The sequence below is a fragment of the Sus scrofa genome, chromosome 10 (assembly GCF_054392235.1).
Source record: "Sus scrofa isolate SSC_HxYL_T2T_F1_AM1 chromosome 10, Sscrofa_HxYL_maternal_Yorkshire_Landrace_v2.0, whole genome shotgun sequence".
Taxonomy (NCBI): Eukaryota; Metazoa; Chordata; class Mammalia; order Artiodactyla; family Suidae; genus Sus; species Sus scrofa.
This window is the reverse complement of record NC_139392.1, coordinates 13,943,090-13,956,072: the sequence shown is the minus strand read 5'-3', so window position 1 is coordinate 13,956,072 and position 12,983 is coordinate 13,943,090. Positions and strand designations below refer to the sequence as shown.

At 48.9% G+C, this 12,983-nt stretch overlaps 3 protein-coding genes across 8 annotated transcripts in view; 1 reads left to right on the top strand and 2 right to left on the bottom strand.

Annotated features, from left to right (window-relative positions):
• AIDA (axin interactor, dorsalization associated) overlaps positions 1 to 5,026 on the top strand; it is a 36,079-nt gene extending 31,053 nt beyond the window's left edge. The window contains exons 8-10 of one of the 3 annotated variants that reach the window (XR_014817373.1): positions 358 to 578; positions 2,984 to 3,101; positions 3,212 to 5,026. Coding sequence is in view for 2 of the 3 variants with exons in the window: in XM_003130513.7 (XP_003130561.3) it covers positions 456 to 578; positions 2,984 to 3,101; positions 3,212 to 3,308 (338 nt within the window). In the remaining variant the exon portion in view is untranslated. The remainder of the gene's footprint in view (positions 1 to 357; positions 579 to 2,983; positions 3,102 to 3,211) is intronic. The other 2 variants (XM_003130513.7, XM_013980033.2) reach the window with 2 other exon arrangements.
• Positions 1 to 12,983, bottom strand: part of DISP1 (dispatched RND transporter family member 1) — a 1,033,384-nt gene that overhangs the window by 275,413 nt on the left and 744,988 nt on the right. The window lies entirely within an intron of this gene.
• Positions 6,937 to 12,983, bottom strand: part of MIA3 (MIA SH3 domain ER export factor 3) — a 50,904-nt gene continuing 44,857 nt past the window's right edge. For 2 of the 4 annotated variants that reach the window (XR_014817342.1, XM_021064133.2), the window contains 10 exons: positions 12,792 to 12,852; positions 12,629 to 12,664; positions 12,479 to 12,546; positions 12,260 to 12,360; positions 11,955 to 12,092; positions 10,859 to 10,927; positions 10,660 to 10,733; positions 10,454 to 10,525; positions 8,701 to 8,851; positions 6,937 to 7,762 (listed from right to left, as the gene is read on the bottom strand). Coding sequence is in view for 2 of the 4 variants with exons in the window: in XM_021064133.2 (XP_020919792.2) it covers positions 7,452 to 7,762; positions 8,701 to 8,851; positions 10,454 to 10,525; positions 10,660 to 10,733; positions 10,859 to 10,927; positions 11,955 to 12,092; positions 12,260 to 12,360; positions 12,479 to 12,546; positions 12,629 to 12,664; positions 12,792 to 12,852 (1,081 nt within the window). In the remaining 2 variants the exon portion in view is untranslated. The remainder of the gene's footprint in view (positions 7,763 to 8,700; positions 8,852 to 10,453; positions 10,526 to 10,659; positions 10,734 to 10,858; positions 10,928 to 11,954; positions 12,093 to 12,259; positions 12,361 to 12,478; positions 12,547 to 12,628; positions 12,665 to 12,791; positions 12,853 to 12,983) is intronic. The other 2 variants (XR_014817341.1, XM_021064135.2) reach the window with 1 other exon arrangement.

The following is a 12,983-nucleotide window of genomic DNA, read 5'->3' as shown; positions in this document are numbered from 1 at the left end:
TATATAAAAATTGTCCAGTCATGGACAGGTTTCCCTCGCAGCTGTCGTGTCCCCTTTTTGGCCTCTGACTTGCACACCGCCGAGGCGTCCTGGCAATGTTGGGATTCCACATCGTGCACCCGATCAAGGCTGGGAAAGAGGGGTAGGGACCCCACTGCGGAGTATTGCTCACGTCCCCAAGTATGATTCCCAGGGATACCCTGGCCTGTTCCCCACTCGAGGGATCCATGTTTGTTGGGTGTAAGAGGCTTCCCCCCGCCCCCAGGGCTCCTACCCTCTCTGCTCAGTGCCCCCTCCAGGTGCAAACCCGCCTCCTTGAGGTACCTGCCACACCAGGGGGAGTTCTGTCCACCTAAGACTCTGCCCTGAGCTGCTGCCTCTTTAGGAAGCACAGCCCGTTGTGGTTGCTTCGCAGTGTGTGTGTCTGTGTATTTGAACATTTCTTTCCTCCCTAGATCTGAATGGCATAGATTTAACTCCTGTGCAGGACACTCCTGTGGCTTCGAGAAAAGAAGATACATACGTTCATTTCAATGTGGACATTGAGCTCCAGAAGCATGTTGAAAAATTAACCAAAGGTTTGTGGTGCTAAAAGTGGACCCAGATTCCGAATCTGACTCTTCGTTTTCTCCAGCTTTGACTCTGTCGTGTACCGTGACGGTCGTTTTAACTGCGACTGATGCTGTCGATGAGCCTTTTTGTTTACAGGCAGTTCAGGGACTGTCCCTGCTGTTCTCACTTGGCGTTTTGTTCTTATAAATGTCCTTGAAGTACAGAGCTATGCCCCCCGGGAAGGCAGGAAATAGATTATCTACAGATGATGCAGATGGATAATAAAAAAAAAATTTAACTTCTTTAAAATGATGGTATCATATTTGGACTTTAATGTTTATCTTTTAATTTTTTATTTAATTTCATTTTTTGCTTTTTAGGGCCTCACTTGTGGCACATGGAGGCTCCCAAGCTAGGGGTCAAATCAGAGCTACAGCTGCCGGCCTACCCCACAGCCACAGCAATGCGGGATCCAAGCTGCATCTGCGACCTACACCACAGCTCAGGGCAACGCCAGATCCTTAACTTGATGATTGAGACCAGGAATCAAACCCACATCCTTATGGTTCCTAGTTGGATTCGTTTCTGCTGCGCCACAACGGGAACTCCCTAATGTTGTTTTCAAATTGATTTTATTTTCACATTTATTCAGACCTCAGACATAGTCATGGTGACAAGAATCCTGTAGCTGAAGAGACTAAGAAATGTGATCTGCTATCATTTGGTTCCTTTTTTTAAAAATTATTTATTTATTTATTTTTGTCTTTTTAGGGCCGCACCTGTAGCATATGGAGGTTCCCAGGCTAGGGGTCTCATCGGAGCTGTAGCTGCCAACCTACACCACAGTCACAGCAATGCCGGATCCTCAAACCACTGAGTGAGGCCAGGGATCGAACCCACCACCTCATGGTTCCTAGTGGATTCGTTAACCACTGAGCCACGACGGGAACTCTGTGATCTGCTGTCTTAAAAAATCCGTGAGGTTTTTTAAAAAATAAAATGCCTCCCTTATTGTCACAAAAGGGAGAAGAGACGTTCCTCCCCTGGGGACAGAGGGCACCAGTAAGCCGGCCGTCGTGCTCCTTTGGTGCCTGTGAGCAGCAGAGCCAACACGCCCGTCTCTCCCCTGCCCGCATCCTCTGTCTCCTGGGCCGGTGGTTTTTCTCTCCTCCCCTGATTGGAGAAGCGCTGGCTCCATTTGGCGCCAGGGCTGCGCACCCTGACGAGCACTGTTGAACGTCTGGTCACTCTGAGTGTGATCCGCAGGGAAAGTACTGATGTGTGCTGACCGTCTGGAGGGCAGAGCCGGATCCAGCACTGCTCCGGCGAAGGCCGGCCGTGTCACTAAGTCGCCAGTCCAGAGCGAGCCCCTGGCTTCCTTGCGTCCCCCCGTGTCTCTCTAGAGATGAGTTGCCTTGGCTGCGTGGATGAGGCAATTTCTTCTTCCCATTTTGGCTTTTTCTTTGGGGAGGTGGAGCGCGCTCATCTGCTGTGCTTTGGGGGAAAGAAAACTGAATTTTTCGTCACCATTTGCTCACTGGGGAGGGTGCAGGACACCCCTGCTCCTGAAACCCTCGTCCTCCATCGCCCCGTCTTTACGCCAGCGCGCCTCATTCCAGGCAACAGCGGGACTTGGACGCTGGAAAAGCTATCAGGAAATAGGTAACATTTGAAAGCTGAGCCAGTGCATGATTTATGTAGTTTGAACTCAAAACACCGCCAAAATTGAACTTTTGAGTTTTTATTTCAAGCGGAAGAGAAACCATTTAAGCTTGGATTTTTTTCTGATTTTTTTTTTTTTTTCTTTTTTTTAGGGCTGCACCTGAGCACTTGGAGGTTTCCAGGCTAAGGGTCAAATCGGCCTATACCACAGCCACAGCAACGCCAGATCCGAGCCGTGTCTGCGGCCTACACCACAGCTCACGGCAATCCCACATCCTTAACCCACTGATCGAGACCAGGGATCGAACCCGCAACCTCACGGTTGCTAGTTGGATTTGTTTCTGCTGTGCCACGACAGGAACTCCTAAGCTTGGGTTTTCTGAAGAACTCTTTTGTGTGCCTTTTCTACTTAGAGTGTCTGCGAGTAATGTTCATACTTAGGCATCGTCCGTGTTCTTTTTGGAATGGTTAGTTACTCTCTGCTCCTGATGGTTCATAACTACACCTCATCCACATCCTGGAGTTTGCCGGCTCAAGATGTTTTGCTCTACTTTGTAGACCTGGGTCTGGGGACATGTCCCTCGGTTCAGAAACAGAAGTTTGGGGTGACAGCCACAGTCATGTCAGCAGTGAGCTTGTTTGGCAAAGGTTACTTTGTAAAATTATGCCAGCTGTCCCTTTTTCATAGGCTTCTCGTGATGGAAGGGCATTCATGGACCCACTAGAAGTGCGCCGGCTCTGGCTAATGCGCTTTGTTTTAATTCCTTAGGTGCAGCTATTTTCTTTGAATTCAAACACTACAAGCCTAAAAAAAGGTTTACCAGCACCAAGTGTTTTGCTTTTATGGAGATGGATGAAATCAGACCTGGGCCCATCGTCATAGAACTGTAAGTGATGCCGGTGCAGAATTGCTGCTCATTTAACAGTGACTAGAACCCCTCTTGGTACCTGACTTTGGACTAGATCAGTGACCAGTGGTTTTCTGCTGTGGTTACAGATACAAGAAACCCACTGACTTTAAAAGAAAGAAACTGCAGTTATTGACCAAGAAACCACTTTATCTTCATCTACATCAGACTTTGCACAAGGAATGATCCTGACATGAGTGACCTGGACGTCTGTGAATCTCCCCCTCCGTTGAGACTGTCACAGCTCTGTGTAGCATAGTCACCCTTCAGCAGGCAGGACGCAGGCCGCACCCGGCAGCGAACGCACGCCGCGGTCCGTCACTCGGCTGCACCGCGGACCTCCAGCCCGGCCCTTCACTGACCTGGAAGACTCCCTTGGACACAGGCTTAGCGTAGATCTCGAAATGTTTTCCCTTTTCTATTATTGTGCAATTAACAGTCTCCTTTCTCATTTACCACTCCTCCTGCCCTGCTTCCTGGAACACTGTTGCGGGTGGGATGTGCTCACCTTCAGACTTAATACAGCAATAAGAATGTGCTAGAGTTTACACACCTGTTCACTTCTGCTCTGATATGCTCTTTGGTTTTTCAAGTTAATGTCACACTCTGGGTAGACGTGGGTAGCACAGTATGAAACTGCTTGAACTGGACCTCTTCATGCTGCCCCAGGCTGCTCCTCACAGACGCCTGGGTTCACCGGATCTCGTGTGTTCCTGCCTAGAAACAGCGTGCCTTGGCCAAGTCAGTGTCCCAGGTGGGAGTGTTCCCAGGTTGTAGCTGTGATTTTTCCAGACCCGATCGTTTTTCTGGAAGTGAGCATATTTTTAGTCTTGTTGATTAGTTTTCCCCTACACCATCTGGTTCCTCTTCCTGAGAGTCATTCTAGGGTTAATGATGGTGGAACCATCTCAGAATCATTACAGACTTTGGATGGGTTTATAATGTCTTCTAAATTACATAATCTAAAAATAATCTGAGTCAGATGCTAACAAGTTACTGCAGGAATCACTGCTGTTTTTCTGACAACTGATTGTGAAACTGTAAAACCTGCATCCTCTTCTTGTAGTGATGAGGATGCAGGTCTGGAGATACTCTATTTTTTTTTATATAGGTAGATAGGATTGCCATTTATTTCCTATTTAGATATATTGACATTCATCCATATGGAAATATGCAGGTCATTAGCTTATTGTAATTTGACTATTTACGTTCTTTTGCCTTCATAATGGGGCGTGAGTAAAACTTGGGTAGTACACACAGGTGGCTGTTTGATACATGGGGCATTAAGACTTGGGGTGGGCTTTCTTGCTTCTTGTGGGTCAGGTGCGGAGCCCACGCCTTTCACGTCACCATTTACGTGACCAAGGCCGACACAAGGAGGGCACAGGGCCAGTGCTTGGCCCATTTTTAAGCCAGTGTAACAAGCCTCACCGTGCCGTTCCGTCTGTTTGCTTTTTAAAATAAGTCACCACAGTTAGATTCCAGCCCTTGCACTTCGAGAGATCTAGTCTCCACTTTCAGTTGTCTGTTAGGTCAATTCTGTTTACTACGATGGACGTTGAAAACCATTCGAGCCTGAAGAATTCTTGGCCAAAATCAGTCTTGCCTCTCATCTTGATTACATTAGTTCCCAGATGATTCCGCCCACAGTAGCTTGAGGGGATGAAGCATTTGCCTTAATGATGACTTTGTGGTTCACTCAGCTCTGAGACTGTGAGTCGTCAGCCCCCTTCCCCCCAGACTGTAAGCTCCTCAAGGGCAAGAAGCACATTTTCTCCGTGTGTCGAGGGGCCTGCCAGCACTCTGTACCCTGTGCAGTACTCGCTACCTTTGGTCTGATGTTGCTGACGAGACCTAAAAAATAATCCCTTAAAAATCCTACCATTAAAATGTAGCAAAACTGATACGCTGTTCTTTCTGTTTTCTCATAGACCAAAGCGGTAACTGAGGAAGTTCCAGGTTAAGGATCTGGCGTTGCCACCGCTCTGGCACAGGTTCAATCCCTGGCCTGGGAACTTCCACATGCCTTACACATGGCCAGAAAAAAAAGGGGGGGATAATTTATATGAAGCTATCATTTACAAAAGTTTGGTTGCAATGAACTACAGATGCCTTTCATCAGTATTAAGTTAAAATTGAACACTGTGTGACTAGCTTAGCTTTAATTTGGACCTGAATGAAATAGCAAAATGAGCGACTGCCTTGATGCAGTAAACACAGAAGGCTCCACGTCCCACAAAGTATTTGAATGTCCTTTCCAATGAAAAACATCAGCCATCGAACAATAATAACCTCAACCGTTGTAGAAGCAGAAAACAGTGCTGCTCTGTAAATGAGATGATTTTAGCATCAAAGCCCGGAAGCTGGAGGTGACCTCTGATCTAGATGTGATGTTGGGGATGGCAGGGGGTGGCAGGGTCTGACGGAACTGAGGGTGACAGCCCCCAGCCCCAGCCCCTTCCAGATGGGCAGCCGGTTGGGCTCTGCACAGTGGGAAGAGGGTCCTGGGAGGCAGTGGTGACCACAGGGGCATCAGGAGTGTGCAGGTCAGCCACGCATGGAATTTCTCTGCAACTTACTGATTTTGCAATAATATGAAATATAAACACCAAAAAAGGCCTTAGAAATAAAATTTTTAAAAAAGGCTCCAGATTTGATTTGAAAAATAAATTTTGCTACTTGATTACCTTCTTAACTGGTATAACCTATATTTAAATGCTATTTCAGATTCAAAATTAACTTCATTATTTCAAGAGATTGATATACTCAAAAGTTGTACTTGTGACTTAAGCTTTTTATTTTACATGGTTAAAAACAACCTATGTTATTAACTATGGAGTTTTCCTCTTAAATGTCTCCATTCTTGATATTGAATAGGATAGACAGAATTCTCTATTCCTGAAAAATCCCATGTATCTGTTATGAATTGTGGAAGCGTTGTCTTCTTTCAAAGGTTCACGTCTTTTTTTTTTAATCCCCACCCACATGGCCCATGGAAGTTCCTGGGCCAGGGGTTCACCTGGAGCTGCGGCTGGGACCTATGCATCTGGCTGGGGCTCAGACCCATGCCCTGCAGTGACCCGAGCCGCTGCGGTCGGATCTTAACCCACTGTGCCATGGTGTGAGCGCCTCAAAGGTCTGTATCTCCCTTAAGTGGTCGTTTTCAGTAGTTCAGGATAAAGATGACGTTCCCTGTTTAACAGTGAAGGCTTTGCTTCTTTAGTTACAAGGTATCCCTGATGGAGCAAATACGGTAATAGTGACAAGTCACAGTGTAGGGTCACTAATCTTCTATCACAGAATTTAAGAGCACAGGAGGCTGTAATCCAGCAGTGGACAAGAAGATCAGCCTTGGCTCACTTTGATTTAATCTAATGTTGACTTTCTGAAATGTGCTACGAAGTTACTATCAAGGGTCTGCCGAGCTAGCTCTTAGAAACACTGTTGAAAAGACAAGGCGTCCCCACGGGTATGGTTTTTAGACGTACTGATTTCTAAAGTCCGGTGCCAGCATTCTAGTACTACTTTGGGAGTGGTATCCACAACACAAGCAACTGAAGTCAGGCGCTCTGGTCTTTCCCTGTCATATTCCTTGAAAGTCAGTGGCAAAAAGACCTAAGAGAAATAACACTACATTTTTTAAAAGAAATTTTCTGCTTTTATGGTCAGGACACATGCGAGGCAGGCGCTCTGCGCAGGGGGCAGCAGGGGGCGAGCGGGGCCAGCGCCGCCAGGTCACCATCTTCTCTTCACACGGTTCCGAAAGGCCCGGTCCCGTGAGCGAGCGAGCCAATGAATCAACAGACACGGGAAATATTAATAACCAAACTTTTATGAACTATTACTAAGAAATTCAGCAAGGAGGCAATAGTTTAGTGATCTTTTAGTAAACATTTTTAGCATAACAGTCGATGGGACCCAGTATTTTTTAAAAATCAAGCTTATAAATACCATTGCTCTGTATTCAACTGGTATACACTGAAAAGAGGATAATAAATGGAAATACATGTTCTGAAAGCATTTCCACAGGAAATGTTCATATTTTTGATGACATTCTAAATCAGCAGTTACATAAGCTACATTGACTAAAACACAGGTGTTCTTTATTGCACATTTCAACGTTGTAAGGAGGCTCTAGCTCACGAGGTGATTTTCAAGGGGAAATGATATTTTTTAAAGTGTTTGGCTCAAAAATGCACACTGCCAAGGCAGCTTAGTTCTAAAAACAAATCTTTTAAAATAAACTTTTGGATGTTGAAGCCAGTGAGATCCTTGCCTGTAATGCATGGTGCGCAGTCCACGTCTCGGACTGCCCGCCCGGGGTCATGATTACGGGCTCTGTTTTAAAGCCTGGGCACAGTCCTGGCCGGCGCTTGGGGAGGCGGGCTGGGGCTCGTCCCTCGAGCCGGAAGGTGCCAAGTCTCTTGCAGCAGAGGAAGAGGGGTAATCCTGGGGGCCGTGGGGGGGGGGAGGGAGCCGGGCACCAGGCATAAAGTACTCTCTTGGACCCAGAGGGCCTACAGGTCTAAAGGGTGCGTGTCCTGGTAAAAATTCTCGAGGGTCGAGAGGCAGGTCCCGTTTTCCTGGTGGCACGCCTGGTGCATATTCTCTTAATCCTAGTGGGGGACACAACCCGGGACCTGGAAAGATGAAAGGGAAGTCGTGTGAACAGACAGGACACACCTAACTGCAGGTGGCTCCAGGCAAGTGAGCCTTTAACGTCCCAGACGAAGGGCGGCGACACACCCACGTAGAGACGAGGCAAACCAAGGCTCCACAAGGCTGGTGCACATGCCCACAGCCACGGGCCTGCCACCAAGCAGCACGGCCGGCTTTAAACCCGCTCCTCCCAGCTTGGGCCTTTTTTCTGCGACACCATTCTGCGTCTTTGTCTCCTAAGAGCTTGATTTGTACTTGGAAGTCTTACATATGTACTAAGATGGCGGATTATGGAATCAGGGCTTCTCCGCGTGGAAATTCAGATAAGGGCAATTCCACTGCTACTGTATCAATTTAAAACCCATGCGGTGGCTGAGCTCATGGCCGTACGTGTGCCAGCAAAATTCAGGTGTCTGCCCTGCCGAGAGAGACCTTCCAGCTCCACCTCAGGAAATTCAGCAACATTCTACCTGGTAGCTATCAAATCCCACCTTCTCCTTCCCATGGCCTCCCTACCGACCCCGCAGTGGGAGCGACAGCTCCTCTCCCCTTCCTGACACCCCGTGACCCGCTGTGCATGCTTCCATGATGGGGCCCCCAGGTCTGACGTCAGGCCCTGGGGGTCGGGACAGTTAACTGCGTCCACTGCAGGGCCTGGTGTGTGGGAGAGGGGGCAGAGGTCCTGTCCCGACCTTCTGTAAACAGCCCCTCCTCGGCCACGGGATGCCCACTGCCCAGCTCAGTCCAGGCGGGGAGCAGCTCCGTGTGCGCTGAGAAACTGAAGGAAAAGCCAACACGGGCTCGGGCAGCTGTCCCTTCCCCCCGGACGGCCCTGCACGAGCACCTGTTCCCACCACAGCAAGGCCCAGGGAAAAGGCGCAGACCCGCCCCGTCCCTGACCGCCCTGCAGGCGACGTACCGAAAGGCGGAGGAAGCGGCCGGGGCCCGAAAGGCCCGCAGAGCTGAGGCGGAGGTCCGTATCGAATGGCCGGCAGCAGCGGGCCTCCCCCGGGGGAGCTCAGGAGGGGCGCCCCTGGGAAAGGAGGGGGCCCCCGGGCAGCCATGTTAACCTGCAAAGCAGAAGCCATGAGAGTTTGACAGACTTGCCCGGACAGACCGAGACCCCGTGCCGGTGGAAGCTGCTAGAGCCCAAGGAGCAGAGGCAGCGCTCGGCCGAAAGCAAAGCAGACCCGCCTCGGTTCCCGGGGGGCAGCTCCTCCCCTACCGCCTGTGCAAATGCACGGGGAGGCAGGAGACCGTCGAGGCTGCTCACAGAGGCCACTCCCCAGTGGACAAGCCGGGTCCAAGCACACGCTGAGTGTCCGTTTCCAGGGTGGCCGCCTGCCTGTCCCCGCAACAGCACACTGCACGCAGTCCACAGGGACGGGGACAGAGTGTGGGATGACAGCTACCCAGCTCCCTGTCATCTTGTTCTGCACACGAGGGCCAGAGCACAGACTACTGACGCTTCACCGAAGGTCACCCAGCACGGGTCCGAGCGCCCCTTCCCCTCCTCCGCTGCCCCCGTCTATGGAAGGAGGCTCTGCTCGGATGCCCGCTGCCGCAAAGGGTCCGGGCGCCCTGACCCCGGCCGCCCTGGTTACACGCCTCATCCATGTCCCGCAGGCGCAGCTGCGACATCACCTTCACTCACCAGCTCCGCTGGCCTTCGTGTCAGATGATACCCGCTAGTCCCCTCCCACGGGAAGCTGGGTTGGAAATTCCTCATAATTAAAATGGATATTTTGATTTCAACCCAGGAGAGAGAGCACTGGAGGCAGATCAGAGGACTTAGCAGCTGTCACAGAGGCACAAGTTACGAGAAAATACACTCATGTGAACCTGAGTTAAGGCAACTGCTGGGAACTGGCACAACAGGTAAAGATTCCCACGTTGGTATTTACCTCCAGCAAACATCCTGTTACCCACCTGTGATCTCAGATCATTCAAAACAGGCCTTGCCTGGTATGCCGCTGGGGTGGTCTTTTTGTTTGTTTGTTTTGTTTTTGTCTTGTTAGGGCCACACCCATAGCATATGGAGGTTCCCAGGCTAGGGGACTAATCGGAGCTGAGCTGTAGCTGCCAGCCTACACCACAGCCACAGCAACTCAGGATCCAAGCCGTGTCTACGACCTACACCACGGCTTATGGCAACGCCGGATCCTTAACCCACTGAGTGAGGCCAGGGATCGAACTCATCCTCATGGATGCTAGTCGGGTTCATTACCGCTGAGCCACAACAGGAACTGCACTGGAACTATCCTTAAATAGTACACTTCCAAACAAATACATAATCATGATGCATTTATGCTACGGGATGAACTGACTCGCCCTCGAGTACGCACCGTGAAGCACACAATACAAGAGGCTCTAAATTGCAAGAAGCTCTAAACAGATTAATCACCTAACCAAAACGGGAAAAGGAGTCCAAACCAGCCAACCACCAACCAGGCAGCCGTCAGCAGTCCAGCAACACCTCCAGGTCAACAGTAAGACCAGCACCGCCGTGCAAGGCAAACCACGCTCACGAGTGCCGTGCTCCTCCCAGCACCGACGTGCAACGCAAAGCACGCTTACTCAAAGCACGCTCAGGAGTGCTGCACTCCTCAGGTCCTTCCCAGAGACACAGCAAGCAGAAAGGCCCAGGGCAGCCTCAGCCTCCAAAGACTTACTGCTGCTGGATGCTCGGCCAAAGACGCAACGCTGGGAACTGACGGGCCTTCAGGCTCTTGGGGAACAGTTTGCTTTTTCAAAAAATAAATGATATGGTACAGATAGAACACACAAAAGGGGAGATGGACGAGGCAGAGAGGGTGTGGCAGAAAAAGCGAAATGCTTCCTATAATATCTAATTTTAATTCATGATGGCAGAATTTACCTTGCCCTCATCCGTCACCTTGGAGGGGGAAGAGCTTCTTGAGCTGCTGTTTATCATGGGAGCCGATTCTGGGTCTGCGGAAGGCCAGAGAACTGATGTAGCTTTATTCTGGTGTGTATACTCTTTGGGGAAGAATACAAAATGCTTTGCCCACCTCCTCCACAACCTGAGACTCTCTGAACGCACTCAGGTCCCTTACCAGAGGCAGAGGGTTTCCCAGATGCCTCAGGCGGCCACCGAGGACGAGGTGGCGGCCCATCCACTGACCCTGAAGAGAGAAACAACAGTCCTTGCGTGAATTTTTCAGAATAAGCCAATTATGGACAAGTCAGGGTTCAACTCTACCTAGAATGCAAAATTTAAAATGGGTCTCCCAACATATATGAGGAGAAATCACTTATAATGTATGCACAAACTTAGAGAACTAAAATAAGAACTATCTTGGATTGAAAGACCAACAATAAAACCTACATGTCAATAGCACCAGTCAGGTGCTTCTTCAGGCTTCAGGCTACAGGCTGGATACAATTATACAGGCTGTTTTTTTTTTTAAGTTTATATGTAATCTGACCTCCATGTCTTATCAAGTATTACAGATATATTTATGATTAGAAAGAGACTTAGAGTGGAGTTCCTGCCATGGCTCAGAGGGTTAAGAACCCGACTAGTATCCGGGAGGAAGCAGGTTTGATCCCTGGCCTCACTCAGTGGGTTAAGGATCTGGCATTGCTGTGAGCTCCGGTGTGGGTTGCAGATGCTACTCGGCTCCAGTGTTGCTGTGGCTGTGCCACAGGCTGGCAGTTGCAGCTCTGATTCCACCCCTAGCCAGGGAACTTCCATATGCCGTGAGTGTGGCAGAAAGAAAGAGAGAGAGGGGGGAAGGAAGGAAGAAGAAATAGATTTACATAGCATTTCATATTGTGGTAATGAAAAGTAGATATACACTGCAAAAATTCTAGGTTTTAAGGCTACTTTTATAATATTTAAGAGAGGAATGCCACAGAAATTTAAGCATAAAGGCTCTAAAGCAAAAATCTAAAAAGAAACAAAAATAATGAAATTATCTACTTACTATACATAAACATTTATATATTTGTTTACATAGACATTTCTATATAATAAATAGCAAGCGGTACAATAACAAATGCCTTGTTCTAAAGCAGCTCTTACAGGAGACTACTCATCTACCAAGAAAATGAAGAAATCTCCTCTTTACTGGACAGCCAAATTCTACAGCAGCATTCGCAAAGAGGAAGAAGACTGGGGCGGGCGGGCTGCCCGGAAGCCCTGCTCACCGAAGTCGCTTCGGGGCATCTCTCTTCGACTGAGCGTGGCCGACAGAGGCCTTGCCGGCGGGTCTGCTGTCAGTGGCGGGGAGCATTCGCCACCGCTCACGGGAGATGGGCCGAAAGAGCCGTTCTGGCTCAGGGGACCTGAGGACAACGGCGAACCACTTTAATCAACCTCTTTTTTCTTTAAGGAATTCTGGGGTTATCTCGAGGGCGTCATAAACATTGCACATACATTACGGAGATGAAAAGTACTTTCAACACATTTTTCACCAAAAAGTAAGTTGCTGTCCCTTAAAAGCATCCCCTACCTCTCCGAGGAGGGTTCTGGGTGTTGGGTCTTCCCGGCATTGGTTTCACAATCACAGGTTCTTCCTGCAGCATTGCCATCTTTTGGGTTAGTTCCAATAATCTTGAATACAGAGAAAGAATGGACTTGAAATGGAAAGTTAATTCCTTATTAGATACCCACAAAGCGCCGTCTTGGAAAGCCTAAAGCACCCTGAACCTTTCGTTTCAAACCCGCATACCTGTGTCTCAGGTTGGCAGCTTCCCTTCGCTCTTCAGCCATCGCTCTTTCTGCAGCTCGAGCTTTGAGCTATTGGAGAAAAACAATATCCAAAATAAATAGTGGGAGACGACGCACAAACTAAAGAAAGGAAGAAAAATAATAATCTTACCCAGTTGTCGTGAGCTTTCTTCTCATGAGTAGCGATCTGCAAAAGGTAACACATCAACAAGCACGTTCAGGGAACCACTGTCACGTCTAGGAAAAAACTGCCACCACACTAATCAGCAGTGGAGAGGCAGGCGGCCTGCCGCTGCAGGCGGGGCAATTGTTACCTGGTTTTTAAATGAGCGCTCTGTCTTCTGTAACTCATCCTCCATTTCTTCAATTCTCCGCCTAAGAATTAAACTTGTTTTTATCATTTAAGGCACAATGGAATAAAATTTTAAACAATCTAACCCTGTCCCCTTTAACGACTGTACCCTTTGAGCCTTCATCCCTACATATGAAAACATTTTACGTGGTTA